General features: G+C 42.3%; 1 protein-coding gene across 3 annotated transcripts in view; it reads left to right on the forward strand.

Moving 5' to 3' along the window:
- The window catches only part of vipr2 (vasoactive intestinal peptide receptor 2), a 148631-nt gene that overhangs the window by 12445 nt on the left and 119121 nt on the right, over window positions 1-17065 (forward strand). For all 3 annotated transcript variants that reach the window (XM_072576200.1, XM_072576199.1, XM_072576198.1), the window contains exon 3: window positions 14008-14112. In XM_072576200.1, the coding sequence (XP_072432301.1) occupies window positions 14008-14112 (105 nt within the window). The remainder of the gene's footprint in view (window positions 1-14007; window positions 14113-17065) is intronic.

Below are 17065 nucleotides of genomic sequence, written 5' to 3' on the forward strand. Positions count from 1 at the left end.
GAGAGAGGAAAGATCTTAAAGGGACTGGAGGGGCAGGTTTTTCAAACAGAGGGTGGTGCATGTATGGAATGAGCTGCCAGAGGATGTGGTGGAGGCTGGTACAATTACAACGATTAAAAAGCTTCTGGATGGGTATATGAATAAGAAAGGTTTAGAAGGATGTAGCCAAATGCTGGCCAATTGGACTAGATCAGTTTAGAATATCTGGTCAGCACAGATGAGTTGAACTGTTTGTTTTGGTGAGATTTGTAGTTGTCAGCGCCTGTGTAAAATTCTTGTTGATGTCTATCTTAAAACTGCCATTTACAACCTTGAACATTTTCCCACTGGCCTTTTTGAACCGACGTACTCGGTTCCAGGGTATTATGCTTTGAGCTGTTAATGAATATTCAGAGCTCTTATCAAATGACAGCATTAAATCAGAGTCACTCCCTGAGTACTAAAGATTATTTTCAGCACTGAAACAGCAAACGCACACAATATGTGCCAGAAATACACTGATATGCATCACAATAAACCCACACACATCAAATACACCCAAATGCACAAGCTACAAGTGTACACCTATAAACACACCCAAATGCATGCAGATACACACACACACACAATTATCGGATGGAGCTTTTAAAGTTAGGGCACTGTGCCTTTAAAGCAGTTAATTGACATTATGGCATGTGATATTCTGGTATAAAGACTCACACTTCCCCTTTAATCGTCTCAATAGAATAGAGTCCATGCAATGCATTGTCAGCTAGCCATGTATAGTGTCACCATCAGATAACATAGCTGGAACATCAATAAGCACAGAAATCAAATTATATATAAATCTGAGATCTTACAACAGTGCTAATAATGTTGTTAATCAACTTCAAGACATCTGCCTCAATAAGAGCCCAGTCTTCATGGTGTATGTTACATGGACTAACATATAGGGAAGCACGAGTCAATAAAGTGTCATGCTGGAAAAAGCACAGCAGATCAGACAGCTTTTGAAGAGCAAGAGAGTCAATGTTTCAGGCAAAACCCTTCCTCAGGACTGGGGAGGGGGAAGGGGCTGAGAAATAAATAAGGGGAGGGGGGTGGGGCTAGGGGAAAGGTATGTGGGATGCACTAGCTATTACTGGTCTACAAGTGCACACAGAGCTACATATTGTTATGACCAGCAAGGTAAGATATTAATCAATTATAATGCCAAAGATTCCAGAATACAAATCAGTTCCGCTCACAAATATCCACTCCCTCCTACCGCTAACATTTAGTAGCCGGTGTGCACAAGATACATTGCAAAAATTCACCAAAGATCCTCAGACAGCATGTTCCAAACCTACAACAGCTTCCATGTATAAGGACAAAAATCAGCAGATGCATGGAAACACCACCACCTGCAAGTGCCTCTCCAAGACACTCACCATCCTGACTTGGAAATATATCGCTAATCCTTCACTGTTGCTGGGTCAAAATCCTGGAACTCCTCCCGAACAGCATTCTGGATCTCCCTACACCACATGGACTGAAGTGGTTCAAGAAACAGCTCACCACAGCCTTCTCCAGGGCAATTAGGAATGGGCAGTAAATGCTGACCTGGCCAATATTCTGTGATTGAATATGAATAGCGACCAACATGTACACAGATAGGTTTGATTCTATCGTTAATGTGAAAGGTGATGCAGTATTGACCCTCCTGGTCAATGCAGCCTTCACATTCAGCATCAACTCAAACTAGAATTGGACTTTATCACACAAAACAACACTATCTGCAAAGTTAAACATAATGCTGATTGATGCGTCCCCTTTTACCTATGTTTTGAAGAAATGTGGCACTATACGTGTCTATTAAGGTTTAATATGTTTAAATTTCACACAAAAGAAATGTTAACATAAGATTCCTAATCCAGAAGACCTTAACCCCAAGTTTTTAGTGTCAAGCACTTTTCAAGTCAAGGGTAGATGTTGATCCATACATCTTTCCTTAGAATGTAAAGAATGGACAACTTTTAGAACATCGTCAGGTAGAGAACTAGTGTACTGGCATACACTGAATGCTGTCCATGCCTTTTGAGACTTATCTCTTGAATACAGGAAAGGCTTCAGCTTTTCTGACTATAAGATATAAGAACAGAGTTAGGCCATTCGGCCTATCAAGTCTGCTTGGCTGTTTGATATGTTTCTCAACCTTAGTCCCCTGCCTTCTCTCCATAACCCTTGATCCCCTTGCCAATCAAGAACCTGATGGTGTTTATGTGATGTCTCAGACTGACCACACATACTGCCTGACTGTAAGTTATAACATTGCAATTATCTCTTGAACTTTGTTGACGTAAGTGCGTGCCACGGATGGGATTGGGAAATGTTTTTGATGTAATTGCTTGGTTGGCTCCTCTTCACATGTTGTGGAACATTGTGTTGCAGTTCAGGTTTCTCCCAAAGCACTTGCATTTTCTGCCCATTTTTGGTCAATATCCTCTTGTAGAACATAGCTCTCACCTGTCTCAAAGTACAACCTCAGTAGATCACACCATGCACGTCCTGTTGAAAATTTGGATATTCCATTCACCATGTTGATGACTGCAATCCTTGTTGCAAACTCATGTAAATACTGCCATAATTCTTCTGAGCTTGCATTCTTCACCTAGTAGTGCAATGATGGTACATTCTTTAGGTTCGTCTCGAAGTGCCTTTACGAAGGATTTGATGAGTTTAGATGCTTTTCAATAAGTAAGCTTTGTGAAACCATATTTTGTACCTGTGGACCAACTTCCATCTATGAATTGATCAACTGTTTCACCTGGCTGTTAGAAAGCTGACATGAACTTGAGCCTGCGCGTCGTGAAGTTGGATTGAACCTTAAGCTTGCTTACTAAACACTGCAACATTCTGTCAGCATCTATGCAGGCATCAAAAGGGAAACAGGGGAAGATTTTATTCTTTGCAATGTTCTGTTTCCCAAAGCAGTAAGAAGGTAGACTGCCTGTCTTTCTTTATCAGCCATTTGTTGATCAATAAAATAACGATTCATTCTTTCTTTCAATTACTGAAATTCTGCCGGAATGTCAATGTAGTTCCAGTCCATGATCAGATGTTTGTTTTCCATCATTACTGTGTAGGTTTGTACTGCCTGAAAATGCCATTTTACAGAACCTGTATTGTGGTGTAATTCTTCCCTTGTTTTTGTGGCCTCTCTTTGTTGCTGCTTCACATGTTGCTGCTGTTTCACTTTTATAAATAAAGTTGAGCAATGCTACCATGTGCTGTTCATGCCAAAAGATGTTTTGGAGTGATATTAAGCAACATTTGTTTATGCTTTTGCGTTTTTTTATTGAAGTGAACAAAATAGCAGAGTAAGACTGATGGCTGTGCACATATAAGGCCTTAACCATATGCAGAATGATTTTCTCCAGTGGTCGGACTGTACTTAGTTTTAGTATCACACTAAAAAAAATCAGGGCTGTTTTGGGCCTCTTTACATTGAAAAAAAAAATCAGCTACACCATGGCCTATCTTTTAAAGAGTGAGTTTACTAATACGCCTTCCTCCTTTGTGATTCAGTGTTTCTGTGCTGGTTGTTAGATGTGAACTTCAGCTCAAAATCAGGTGAGTGATGACAGACAGTGAAGAAAAGAACTCTTCACAAACTCCACTGCTGTTATCACCTGTACAACCTTTAGCACCAATCTGTTATGACAAACTCTCAGTATCAACTTACTGGCACCAGTTTCTAGTGCCCATTTTCTGCCACCGTGATATGATTTTGTCAGTGTGGTATGGTCTGAGTGCTTTCCTATATGTCAGCCCATGTCACATGTACCAAAAGAACTAGATCCTTGTTGAGACAAGAGACTTGAAGTTTATTACTAACCCTAACCAAGTACATTGACGTGATATTGAAAATTTATATACAGTCTAGTTTCGATGCTTACTTAGACTTCTGTTGTATTATAGACAGAGCTAACTGGTTGATGGTACTAAACTGATTGTATTGCTCTGGACTGTATATACTAAAGTATCAAATGCCATGATATGACCTAGCTGTCTTAAGGTACCTTTCTGAGATCTGTGTAGTACATATAAAGGGTGGACTGCAGCAGTTCAGGAAAACAGTTTGCCACCATCTTCTCCAGGGCAGTTAGGACTTGGATAATAAATGCCACTTTTGGGCAGTGTCATCCATATCCCATTAATGACTAAGAACAAAAATCATAAATGCATCTGAATGCACTTCTTATACACACCACAAACACACTCCATATCTCTTTTCTATTTCACAGAGGTGACTAAATAATTGACACTATGCATGAATCTGTAGCCTGAGCTGTTACATTATAGAATTGTTGAAATTAATGGAATCCAACCAAGGATGTGACCATACAAATACTATCCAAAATAAGGAAACTGAAGCCTACTTCTCCTTTATTATTGTTGGAGCAGATGCTGCTGTAAAAGCAGTGATGCTTGAGGCTGGTTTTACCATTTGCTTCCATTCGTAGCGGAGCCCTCTCAGGGCTGAATTATTTCTTTCTGCACATAGATTCTTCGCATTGGACCTTGGCAAATGCGTTGCACAGAAATTGCGATTGTTCATTTTGTCTGTAGAAGTCAGTAGTGACATGAATACAGCACTCCATTAAAATTAGGCTTTGTTTGTGTTCGATGTAAGAGAACATGTCATCCATTTCTTTCCCTCCAAAACAGGAATTTGGAGCTATTGAGTGTATCTTGTTTGCAGTCAAACATCATCTCGTATACTTGTTAGATAATAGTCTGAATGATCACAAACAGACAATTGCCATGTCTATGCCCCCATTATACTCATAGCTTCCAGTCACTGTGAAGGAGCTTCAGATGTTCATCAAGGAATTGACCAACAGATTTAGACAGTACTTTTGGATCGGCTCAGGCTTGGAGGGCCGAAGGGCCTGTTCCTGGGCTGTAAATTTTCTTTATTCTTTGTTCTAAGATGGCGTTGTGACCTGAGAGCCAGGCTGCTGATAAAGTAAGAATCATAAGTAGTTTCTCATCTCTTGACTACATTTGGACAGGGTGCAATACATTTTGAGCTGCCAGCAACACCATATTCCAAAGCTCATGGACCCTCCTGTGTTCTCATTGCTGAGTAGTTCTCACCCCTGTAGTGTCCCGGAAGTTAGATCTGTCTGTTTAGAACACCAGTGTTATTTGTCAACATTGGGGTAAAAACAATGACTGCAGATACTGGAAACCAGATTCTGGATTAGTGGTGCTGGAAGAGCACAGCAGTTCAGGCAGCATCCAACGAGCAGCGAAATCGACGTTTCGGGCAAAAGCTCTTCATCAGGAACAAAGCTTGTTTGCAGATCATCCCGACTTCAGTGCCACTTGTCCAATTTGTAGATAAATTAAATTGAGAAAGTATTCCACGTTGTGTTCAAAGCATATGCTGGAGCAAATTATCATGAGGTAAAAGTGCCTCATTTATGATTTGGAATACATTGATCTAGAAGTCATTTCAACTGTTTCAAGAAAGAATTTGATATTTTATTTAAAAGAAACCTGTTGTAGCAGAGAGGGACACATTGGGCTGTGGCGCATTGGCCACTAAGATCTAACCAACCTCTTCTAGCCAAGCTTGATGTCTAAATTAGTGCTGTTCTCTTCAGAGTTTATCCATTATCATATGACCATGACATCATCATTGTCACAGCTTTGTATGTACATGTACAAGAGTTAACCCTTTACCCTACATAAGAGACAGGACTTCAGTTGAATATGTTAGAAGGGGACAAAAGAAAACCTTGTTGGCTTCAGTAAATCACTTCAATATTGATTTAAATTCACACTGGGGACAAGGTACTGTGCGTTATTTGAAAGCTACTCAGTGAGCAGGACTTACTCCTCCCTGGAAAGGCTGAGGATGTTGTGGGAACGGCAAATAATAGGACAAGTGGTCATCAGAGAGATACCTGCCCCCTTCACACTGCCCCAGGAGTTAGGTTCTATACTGGAAGGTCCACAAGTGATCCTCCTTACTTGCCACTAATTAATGCCTTAAGTTATCAATTCAACCACTGAGAGCCATCCTGGCAGCTGAGAGAAATAGCTGGTTTCCGACAGAAAATGGGCAGTGTGCCTGCTGCATTGGGGGATCCAAGACTCCATTTTGCCCATCTGCCATCAATACAGGTAAGGCACGGGTCTCTTCCGCTGATCTCAGTCATCATGGCTATGGCCCAAGCCTCTGACCAAACACTACAGCTCCCAATGGCTTCCAGCCTGTGTGATGGGATTTCTTGCCCATGGCTCTCAATAGGCTGAGAAACCTGTCAGGTCATTAGCAATGATTAGCATTTGGTTTGGCAAGATAAGAGTTCCTCACTTTTAAAGGCACCAGTCCCAGCTCATGTCTGTGGAAACTGAAGCCCTAAGTGCTAACCATCCCTCTCCAAAATGTTTTTAACCTCTCTCCTATTTTCTCCTCCTTTAATGCATTTTTTGATTCCAAGGTCTTGTCTATTCCAATGTCTTTTACATTGGTCTGTCAAATTTATTTGAAAACTTTTGATTAAAGCAATTGGGGCATTTCTCGACATTAAAGACTTGTAAACGATCGAAGGTGAAGAAAATGGAAAGTTACATCCCTATTTTCCTAAAGCGTCTAGCAGTTTCCTATTTCAATCCCAGTGCCCAGGAATTACAAACATCAACTAAACAGTCAGAGAAAGATATTGAAACAATAAATCCCCATAACAATGTTCATTATGCAACACTGCCTATCAAAATATTTATTGGAAGTCGTTAGCTATTCATAATATAATAATAGTTCTGAGTAATCATCTTCAAAAGATTGTTAACATTATGATTACCAACTACAAGTATAGATAATTCCAAGTATTTTGATTACCTATTTATAAACATGCATGTTTATCTCTGCTTTTGAGTGTACATTAATGCATGTTCAATTTATTCACAAACTTTTTGACCTCACTCCACTGTCTGATCTTTATTTGATTACTGCTGTCGTTTAATATTCTGCCCTTATATAATCACTGACTGGAAGTGCTTTGGAAGTGTCTTACACACAAGCCTGCATAGCTATGTCATTTTGTCAGATGGTTTTACATCTCAGATCACTCTGTGTCACAGATGTGTGTCACACACCAGGCTCTGAAATGTGTTGGATTTTCTAAATATTTCCATCAGTATCTCTTTGTGCGTAGTACATTTTCATGACAGCAAACAAAAGCGAAATATTTTCTTCAAAGTTAAATGGAACAAAATTCTTCCTTTAGGCGTGGTGTGACTTTGGGAACTCCAAAATCAATTCAACGGATTTATTGGTTCTGTAATTTTTCCACTCCACTCACGGTTGCATGTATGTTAGACCAGAGGTCAGAACTTCATCAGCATGGAAAGTTCAGAAGACCGAAAGGAGGAAAAAAGCGGCAAATTGGTGAATTACTCGTGTGTCAGAGGCTGATTCTTCCTCAGTTTCTCAAAATGATGCTCGTAGCTCACTGAGAAATGTAAATAATTTTAAAATGGAGCTCAGTCTTCCCTATTGATTGTGTGCTGAAGAGGAATTGGAAAGTGAGAAACATAGATAACAGGAGCAGGAGTAGGCCGTTCAGCCCTTTGAGCTTGCTCTGTTATTCATCATGCTCATGGCAGATCATCCAACTCAATAGCCCTGAACATGCTTTAACCCCATACCCTTTGATCCTTTTATCCTCAAAGTGCTTGCTATATCCAACTCTTTCCAAAAATTGAGGGAAGAAGGATTAGGTATGAGGATATTGTGATGTTCAATGGTTACAGCCCATTGCTCACCAGAATTGGGGATTCCAGTAGTTGGCCAGCACCATCTCGTCCATTGAGGTCAAGATTTGGAAACACTACCCTTGCCCTTGAGCAAACTCCCATTGCCTTCTGGGGTGAGGCACCTTGTTGTGCACAAGAGAGCAAAGTGAGTGAGTGTGATTCAGTGTCTCACATCAAGGAGGCAGCCTGGAGAATGTTCCGACAATCATGTCCCAGGATGAGATCAACATCTTTTCAAGAGGATACAAGGAGCAATTTATTCTGGGCTGAGGGGTTGTACAGTAAATAAATTGAAGGGTAAAGCAAGTGCACTTTGAATAATGAACAACCTCTGCATCTTTTAAACTGCTATTACTTTTCAATTGAAAGTTTACCATCCGCATTTAATATATTTCCTTGGCAAAACCAGCTATAGGAAGGATGTTGTAAAACCTGAAAGGGTTCAAAAAAGATTTACAAGGATGTTGCCAGGGTTGGAGGGTTTGAACAAAGAGAGATGCGGAACAGACTGGGGCTATTTTCCCTGGAGCATCAGAGGCTGAGGAGTGACCTTATAGAGGTTTATAAAATCATGAGGGGCATGGATAGGGTAAATAGACAAGGTCTTTTCCCCAGGGTCGGGGAGTCCAAAACTAGAGAACATAGGTTTAGGGTGAGAGGGGAAAGACTTAAACGGACCTAAGGGGCAACCTTTACACGCAGAGGGTGGTGCGTGTATGGAATGAGGTGCCAGAGGAAGTGGTGGATGCTGGTACAATTACAACATTTAAACAGCTTCTGGATGGGTACATGAATAGGAAGGATTTAGAGGAATGTGGGCCAAATGCTGGCAAATGGGATTAGATTAATTTAGGATATCTGGTCGGTATGGGCAAGTTGGACCAAAGGGTTGGTTTCTGTGTTATACATCTCTATGACTCTATCATTAGGGCAACATGCACATTTACGAAAGATTACTTTATAATATTCTCTCTTTCAACGTAAATTAGTGGTGCCTGGAGTTAGGTTTTTGTTTTGTAAGTTTCCGCAGATGTGAGATTTTTCTTTGCATGATGAAAGTCAAATGCTGGATCCCGGTGCGAAGGTTAAGTATGAATTGTTGGGGTCAGTTGCCTTTGTCCAAAGCAAGTGGTGGGGAACAGACTCCAAGTGACAGCCTTGCTGCTGTGCTAACGGACTTGGGCAGAGTAAACAGGGAGAAACGCATGAAAGAATCGCAAACAAGAGGTTAAAAGTAATTGACAAAATTAGGAGAAGTGATATGAGGGGAAAAGATCCTTTCTCATGCAGCAAGTGGGTAGGATTTGGAATGTATTGCCTGAAAGTGTGGTAGAGGCAGATTCAATTGAGCCATTCAAAAGGGACATTAAAATTAAACAAAGAATCGTAGATGCTACACATCTGAGAGAAAAAGCCAAAACTGCTGCTGACACACAGCATTTCTGGGGTAATGGCAAAGTTGGTGTTTTAAAATATTAACCCTGAGTTTTCAGCACAACTGCTACCAGACCTGCTGAGATTCTCCAGCAATTTCTGTTTTTGAGTCCAAGGGAGTTATTCTGGTACTTGAAAAGGAACAATGTACAGAGTTGCAAGGTGGCACGGTGGCTGAGTGGCTAGCACTACTGCCTCACACCACCAGGGACCTGGGTTCAGTTCCAGCCTTGAGCTACCATCTGTATGAAATTTGAGGAAAGACATTCTGGCTATTGTGGGAGTGCAGCGTAGGTTCACGAGGTCAATTCCTGGAATGGCGGGACTATCTTACGTTGAAAGATTGGAGCGACTGGGCTTGTATACCCTTGAGTTTAGAAGACTGAGAGGGGATCTGATTGAGACATAAGATTATTAAAGGATTGGACACTCTGGAGGCAGGAAACATGTTTCCGCTGATGTGTGAGTCCCGAACCAGAGGACACAGCTTAAAAATAAGGGGTAGGCCATTTAGGACAGAGATGAGGAGGAGAAACTTCTTCACCCAGAGAATGGTGGGTGTGTGGAATGATCTGCCTCAGAAGGCAGTGGAGGTCCAGTCTCTGGATTCGTTTAAGAAAGAGTTGGACAGAGCTCTCAAGGATAGTGGAATCAAGTGTTATGGAAATAAGGCAGGAACAGGATACTGATTGAGGATGATCAGCCATGATCATAATGAATGGTGGTGCAGGCTCGAAGGGCAGAATGGCCTACTCCTGCACCTATTGTCTATTGTCTATTGTCATTCTCCCTGTGTCTGTAGGGCTTTGTCCAGCTGCTCTGATGGCTTCCCATAGTCCAAGGCTGTAGGTGGATTGACCATGGGAAATGCAGGGTTACAAGGATGTGGTAAGAGGGGTGGGTCTGGATGGGATGTTTTTTGGAGAGCCAGCTTGGATAGATTGCTTCTACACTGTAGGGATCCTATACAGGAGAATGGCATTAAGTGAATTGTTTATTTGGAGAGCTAGTATGAAACATGAAGGAACAAGGGGTCATCTTCTATACTGTGATATTTCTGTGATTTTGTATTCACTGCCTTAATATGTAAGTTGAGCTCCCATAGCATGAAAAGGACCCTCATTGTTTTTCAGGTTAAGTCACAAAACTGGCAACGTCAGGATATGGAATCAGTTTTCCAGGAATTACAAGTTCGGAGCAAGCAGGGAGAGTCCTTGGAGATCAGATATTCAATTATACAGATTATTTCTTTGGAGAAGTCATTGGAATATGTGAACTTTTAATCCACCTCTTCTCCCTTCTTTGGATTTTTGGGGCAAAGCTACTTTCTAATTATTCCACACCTCTGGAGAAGGTGAGATTTGAACCCAGATCTCCCAGCTCAGTGGGATGACACTACCACTAAAGCCTTGAAATAAGTGCAACGAAAGCATTTCCCTTTCACAGATTTCAACATTTAAGCTTTTTAAAATCTTTCTCTCAGTCGTTGCTTGGACCGTTGGTGGAGTGAGTAGCTGACTGGCCCTTTCATTATCAATATGATAAAGATAAGTGGAAAAAGGGTGGAACCAATGTTCATCTCAAGTTGCAATCAACCTGCTCAGAGATGTTATGATATTTTTCAGTGACAGTTAGGACTTGACCCCAGGCCTTCTGGCTTAGAGGTGGATACATTGCCACTGTTCCATGAGAGCTCTTTCCAATTAGCTTAATGTTTTAGTTTAAATGTCTAATACCTGGACAAGGTATCCTTTTTTTGCGAAAAATAACATTTTCTTTGTATTTGTCAAAATGTGGAGGTGCAGGTGTTGGACTGGGCTGGACAAGGTCAGAAGTCCAGGTTATAGTCCAACAGGTTTATTTGAAACCACATGCTTTCGAAGCGCTGCTCCCTCTTCAGGGTAAAGTGTTCACCCGACGAAGGAGCAGCACTCAGAACGCTTGGACTATAACCTGGTGTCGTGTGACTTCTGACTTCATATTTGTCAAATTCCACTGAAGGTTTTGAATGGCTGGCTTGCAAACTGAGACCATAAACCTTATTAAAGTCAGCAGATCAGTAACTGAAATATATATAAATGAAGCAATGCTGAACTGAAATAATGAACTTTGACAAGCCCTTTAAAGTTAGAACTATCATTGTGAGTTAGGTTTTCAAGTTTTTGATAAACTTGTAATACATTAGAAATGTACATGAAGCCATCATCTGATTAAAAACATCTTGAAGCCTCCACAACCCAATCAATCAACTGATGCGTGAGATGCCACCAAGCCATGAATGTTAAGTCTTGTCAAACTAATTATCCCCTCAGTATGTCCTGTGGTGTGCTCTTGTTGCCATGTGCTGTGCATCCTAGAATTACATAAAGCACAAAAACAGGCTGTTGTGCCACATGGTTCATTCTAGCATTGTGCTCCACATGAATGGGGATATGACAGTCTATTATTGCTAGACTACTAATCCAGAGATCCAGGTACTCTGGTGCAACAGTGGATATTCAATTCAATAAAAATCTGGAATCAAGAGCCAAAATGATGACCATAAGACTGATTGTTTGTACAAAGTCCCATCTGGTTCACTTATGGGAAGGAAATCTGCCACCTTTACCTGATCTGGCTAATATGTGACTCCAGACCTATAGCAATGTGGTTGACTCTGAACTGTCCTCTGTGCATTTGGGATGGGCAATAAATGCTGGCTTGGCCAGTGATGCCCACATGAAATGAATGAATTTTAAAAACATGAATCTTTTCAAATCCTTGTGTACACCACACCATCAGTTTGATAATAAACCTGCTGGCGACCTCTTTAAAGTTTGCAAACATCAGTGATAAGGTTCATGGTTCTTCCAGCAGAAATTTGAAGATCACTTGATGCCAGTTGTATAACTGAAGACTGATCAAACTAGCAAAACCACAAACAAAATTCATATGATTCAAAAATATAAGAGGAGCTGAAAGAAGTGGATCTCAGGAACCCAGTAATAAATGCTTTAAGTGATTTTTTTAAAGGGGAATACTGCTGGTAGGAGGTGATATGTCAGCAAGTGAATACAAACAATAAAGTTTTACCATCGGCATCGACGCGTCAGACCAATACAGATCTCACCCACTGGTCAGCAAACTGGGGAGAAGCCTTTGTCAGTTCCAATGTAAGATCCAACAGAATGTGACAAAGTAGTGGAATGGGGGCATGGAGCTTGGGGAGGGCGGGGGTGTAGTTGAGAAAGATGTGTGAGAGACCTCACAAGCAGTGGTGGAGGTGAAGAGAGCGCTTACAGAAACCATACCCTGCCCAATGCCACTCCCCTTCAACCAGACGCAGGAGAACCCCTCCCCTCAACTCCCCAGGTAGTAACAGTCCCACTTCATCCCTGAGCCTCCATAAAATTACATTGGGTTCAGTATAATGAGGCCAGTCAATGTTCTGCAGGCAGCAGCTAGGAATCCTGGGTCAGCTCCTCTGCCCTAGATCTTAATCAGGGGAGGTTTTTGCCTGCAGCAGGAGGCTAATGTAGGCTCTCTCTACCATGTTGGCATCTGAGAGTGGCTGCATTAAACCTATCCCTGATGTTGTCTTCTGTCTCACAGTCTATATCGCAGTAAGCCTCTAAGAGACGTGCTCATGCTATTATCACTGTATCACAACACGCGAACTAAGGAGACAAAGGTCTCATATTCCAGCTTCCCTTAGCTCACTAGAACCATGACACTTTACCGGGACCTTGCTACTCTGTTACAAGCTTGTAGCTTAAAATAGTCCACGCACCTGCGTGCCTGAGAAATTTGCACATAACAGTTATTTGTAATAAATACTTTTGCATAGTTAAAAATCACACAATGTTGGGTTATAGTCCAACAGGTTTATTTGGAAGCACTTATTTTTGGAGCACTGCTCCTTCATCAGGTGGTTGGAGCAGTGCTCTGAAAGCTAGTGCTTCCAAATGCACCTGTTGGACTATAACTTGGTGTTGTGTGATTTTTAACTTTGTACACCCCAGTCCAACACCGGCATCTCCAAATTGTTCTTATACATAAGCCAATTGCAGTAAATGTCTGTTGGATTCTGCAAGCTCACAATATCCCTATCCAATTTCTTATGTTACGAGAGATGTCAAAACATGAGGCAAAACGCTCAGATGGGGGTAAACTCATTCTGATTTATAACCCAACTGTGTCCCAGATTAATCTCAAGTTCTTGTTGTGTGGTGCTTAATAATGCTGTAGAGGTGGGTTCAATCCCCATTTGGGTTTTGGGCTTGCCTCTTCTACTTGGCCCTTGTGACACCGCAGTGTAGAGATGTGTGGGGAGCCATTATTAACAACATTCACTTACTGTGGGTGTTAGATGAAGAGACAAAGCTAACATTGAGGTTGTGGTAGTGATGATACATCAGCATTGTTGATGGAGGGACAGAGAGAAACATGAACCATTTCTGCTAATTAGTGCAATGATCAACTCTGGACAGAATTCGACTTGTGAGGGTGAAGCCAACCAATTGATCTCCCAACTTACTATTAGCAATTCTTTGTTCATTCCTTCGCTGCCTTCCAAACTGCACCTCTCCCTCACTTCTGCCATGGAGTACAGCGGTTCAAGAAGGCACATTCAGCAGATGCATTTGGGAAAAGAAAAGCAATGAACTGAATCCATTAGTAAAAAAAACTTAAGTAAAGGCCCTTGCTTTTGTGAATTACAATGAATGATTATTGAAATGATTGAGGAGTTTGAAGTAAAAATGATGAATCTGAAGGTGTGTTTGTTTCTCTTCTTGTTGCCAGGATGCCCTGGGGTTTGGGATAATGTTACCTGCTGGATGCCAGCCGAGGTTGGAGAAACAGTCAGCATGCCCTGTCCAAGATCGCTTGGTTTCATCAATAAACCAGGTCTTTATTCTTTCCACATTGTTTGTTGATTTGATTTATTATTGTCACATTTCCTGAAGGTACAGTGAAAAGCTTTGTTTTGCATCCAGTACAGGCAGATTATAACACACCAAGCTAATAGTGTGATTGAACAGAGCGAGGCATTCAATGTTATGTCTGCAGAGAAATTGCACAAAAAGCAAGATCAACATTAGATTTGAAATTTGAGAGGGTCATTCAGAAGTCTAATAATAACAGGGAAGAAGTGTGGTACATGTGATTAAGCATGTGTATCTTCTGCCTGATGGAAGAGGTTGGAAGGTCTTAAAACGGGCTGGGAGGGGTCTTTGATGATGTTGGCTGATTTTCCACGGCAACGAGAAGTATAGATGGAGTCAATGAACAGAAGGTTGGCTTGAGGGATGTCCTGGGCTGTGGACATACCCTTCTGCAGTTTCTTACAGTCCCGGGCAGAGCAGCTGCTATACCAGGCTATGATAATCCAGATAGAATGCTTTCTATGGTGCAACCAAAGAAGTTACAGTGAAAAGTGCCAGAAGACTGGAGGATAGCAAATGTGGTTCCCTTGTTCAAGAAGGGGAGCAGGGACAGCCCGAGTAACTATAGGCCGGTGAGCCTCACTTCTATTGTGGGCAAAGTCTTAGAGAGAATTGTAAGGGATAGGATTTATGAACATTTGGATAGGAATAATGTGATCAAGGATGGTCAGCATGGTTTTGTGAAGGGCAGGTCGTGCCTCACAAACGTTATTGAATTCTTTGAGAAGGTGACTAAGGAGGTGGACGAGGGTAAAGCGGTAGATGTGGTGTATATGGATTTTAGTAAGGCGTTTGATAAGGTTCTCCATGGTAGGCTACTGCAAAAAATACGGAGGTATGGCATTAAGCGTGAGTTGGAGGTTTGGATTAGGAATTGGCTGGCTGGAAGAAGACAGAGGGTAGTAGTTGATGGTAAAGGTTCATCTTGGAGTGCAGTTACTAGCGGTGTTCTGCAAGGATCTGTTTTGGGACCATTGCTGTTTGCCATTTTTATAAATGACCTGGAGGAGGGGCTAGAAGGTTGGATGAGCATGTTTGTGGATGATACGAAAGTCGGTGGAGTTGTTGACAGTGAGGAAGGATGTGGCAGGTTACAGCGGAATATAGATAAGCTGCAGAGCTGGGCAGAAAGGTGGCAAATGGAGTTCAATGTAGGTGAGTGTGAGGTGATTCACTTTGGTATGAGTAACAAAAAGATGGATTACTGGGCTAATGGTTGGATACTTGGTAGTGTAGATAAGCAGAGGGATCTTGGTGTCCATGTACACAGATCTCTGAAACTTGCCACCCAGGTAAATAGTGCGGTGAAGAAGGCATATGGTGTACTGGCTTTTATTGGTAGAGGAATTGAGTTCCGGAGTCCTGAGGTCATGTTGCAGTTGTATAAGACTCTGGTGCGGCCGCATCTGGAGTATTGTGTGCAGTTTTGGTCACCATACTATAGGAAGGATGTGGAGGCACTGGAACGGGTGCAGAAGAGGTTTACCAGGATGTTGCCTGGTATGGTAGGAAGATCGTATGAGGAAAGGCTGAGGCACTTGGGGTTGTTTTCATTGGAGAAAAGAAGGTTTAGGGGTGACTTGATAGAGGTGTACAAGATGATTAGGGGTTTAGATAGGGTTGACCATGAGAACCTTTTTCCACGTATGGAGTCAGCTATTATGAGGGGGCATAGCTTTAAATTAAGGGGTGGTAGGTATAGGACAGATGTTAGAGGTAGATTCTTTACTCAGCGAGTCGTGAGTTCATGGAATGCCCTGCCAGTAGCAGTGGTGGACTCTCCCTCTTTATGGGCATTTAAACGGGCATTGGATAGGCATATGGAGGATAGTGGGCTAGTGTAGGTTAGGTGGGCTTGGATCGGCACAACATCGAGGGCCAAAGGGCCTGTACTGTGCTGTATTTTCCTATGTTCTATGTTCTAAGTTGGTCCTAGTTGGCTAAATTTCCTTAGCCACCTGAGAAAGACGAGGTGGTGAAAGATCTGGTGTTGTCAGGGCTGAGATCCTTAAGAATTTGATTGTGGTTGGGGTAAGGAATTCTCTATGGGTTGTACAAGGCATTTTTTGAGTGTTGAAAATGTGTTGCTGGAAAAGCGCAGCAGGTCAGGCAGCATCCAAGGAGCAGGAAAATCGACGTTTCGGGCATGAGCCCTTCCTGAAGAAGGGCTCATGCCCAAAATGTCGATTCTCCTGCTCCTTGGATGTTGCCTAACCTGCTGCGCTTTTCCAGCAACACATTTTCAGCTCTGATCTCCAGCATCTGCAGTCCTCACTTTCTCCTAGAAGATTTTTTGAGTGTTCATAGAATCCCTACAATGTGGAAAGAGGGTGTTCGGTCCATCGGGTCTGCACTGACCCTCCAAAGAGCATCCCACCTAACCTCTACCCTACCCCCACATTTAGTATGGCCAATCCATCTGACCTGCACAGCTTTGGACAGTGGGAGGAAACCTGAGCACCCGGAGGAAACCCACGCAGACACGGGGAGAATGTGCAAACTCCACACAGATAGTCACCTGAGGGTGGAATCAAACCTGGGTCAGTGGCGCTGTGAGGCCGCAGTACTAACCACTGAGCCACTATGCCACCCTTCAAAGTGAGAGACCCCAACTGCCCAGCCGCCCTGGTTTGCAGGGCAGCTGCCAGTTTTTACAATGGCCTCCTCACCTGGGGAACTGCAACCTGCCCATACCAGCCTTGGTTCAAATATGGAAAAAAAGAGCTGAATTACAGAGGTGAGGTGAGAGTGAACAGCCATTGATATCAAGGCTGCACTTGACTGGGTGTGGCATCAAGCAGCCCAGGAAAAACTGGAATCAATGGGTATGCTGGTTGGAGTCATACCTGACACATCGGAAGATGGTTGTGGTTGTTGGAGGTCAGTCATTTCAGCTCGAGGACATCTCTGCAGGA

This window comes from Chiloscyllium punctatum, chromosome 8, assembly GCF_047496795.1.
Source record: "Chiloscyllium punctatum isolate Juve2018m chromosome 8, sChiPun1.3, whole genome shotgun sequence".
In the NCBI taxonomy this organism is placed as follows: Eukaryota; Metazoa; Chordata; class Chondrichthyes; order Orectolobiformes; family Hemiscylliidae; genus Chiloscyllium; species Chiloscyllium punctatum.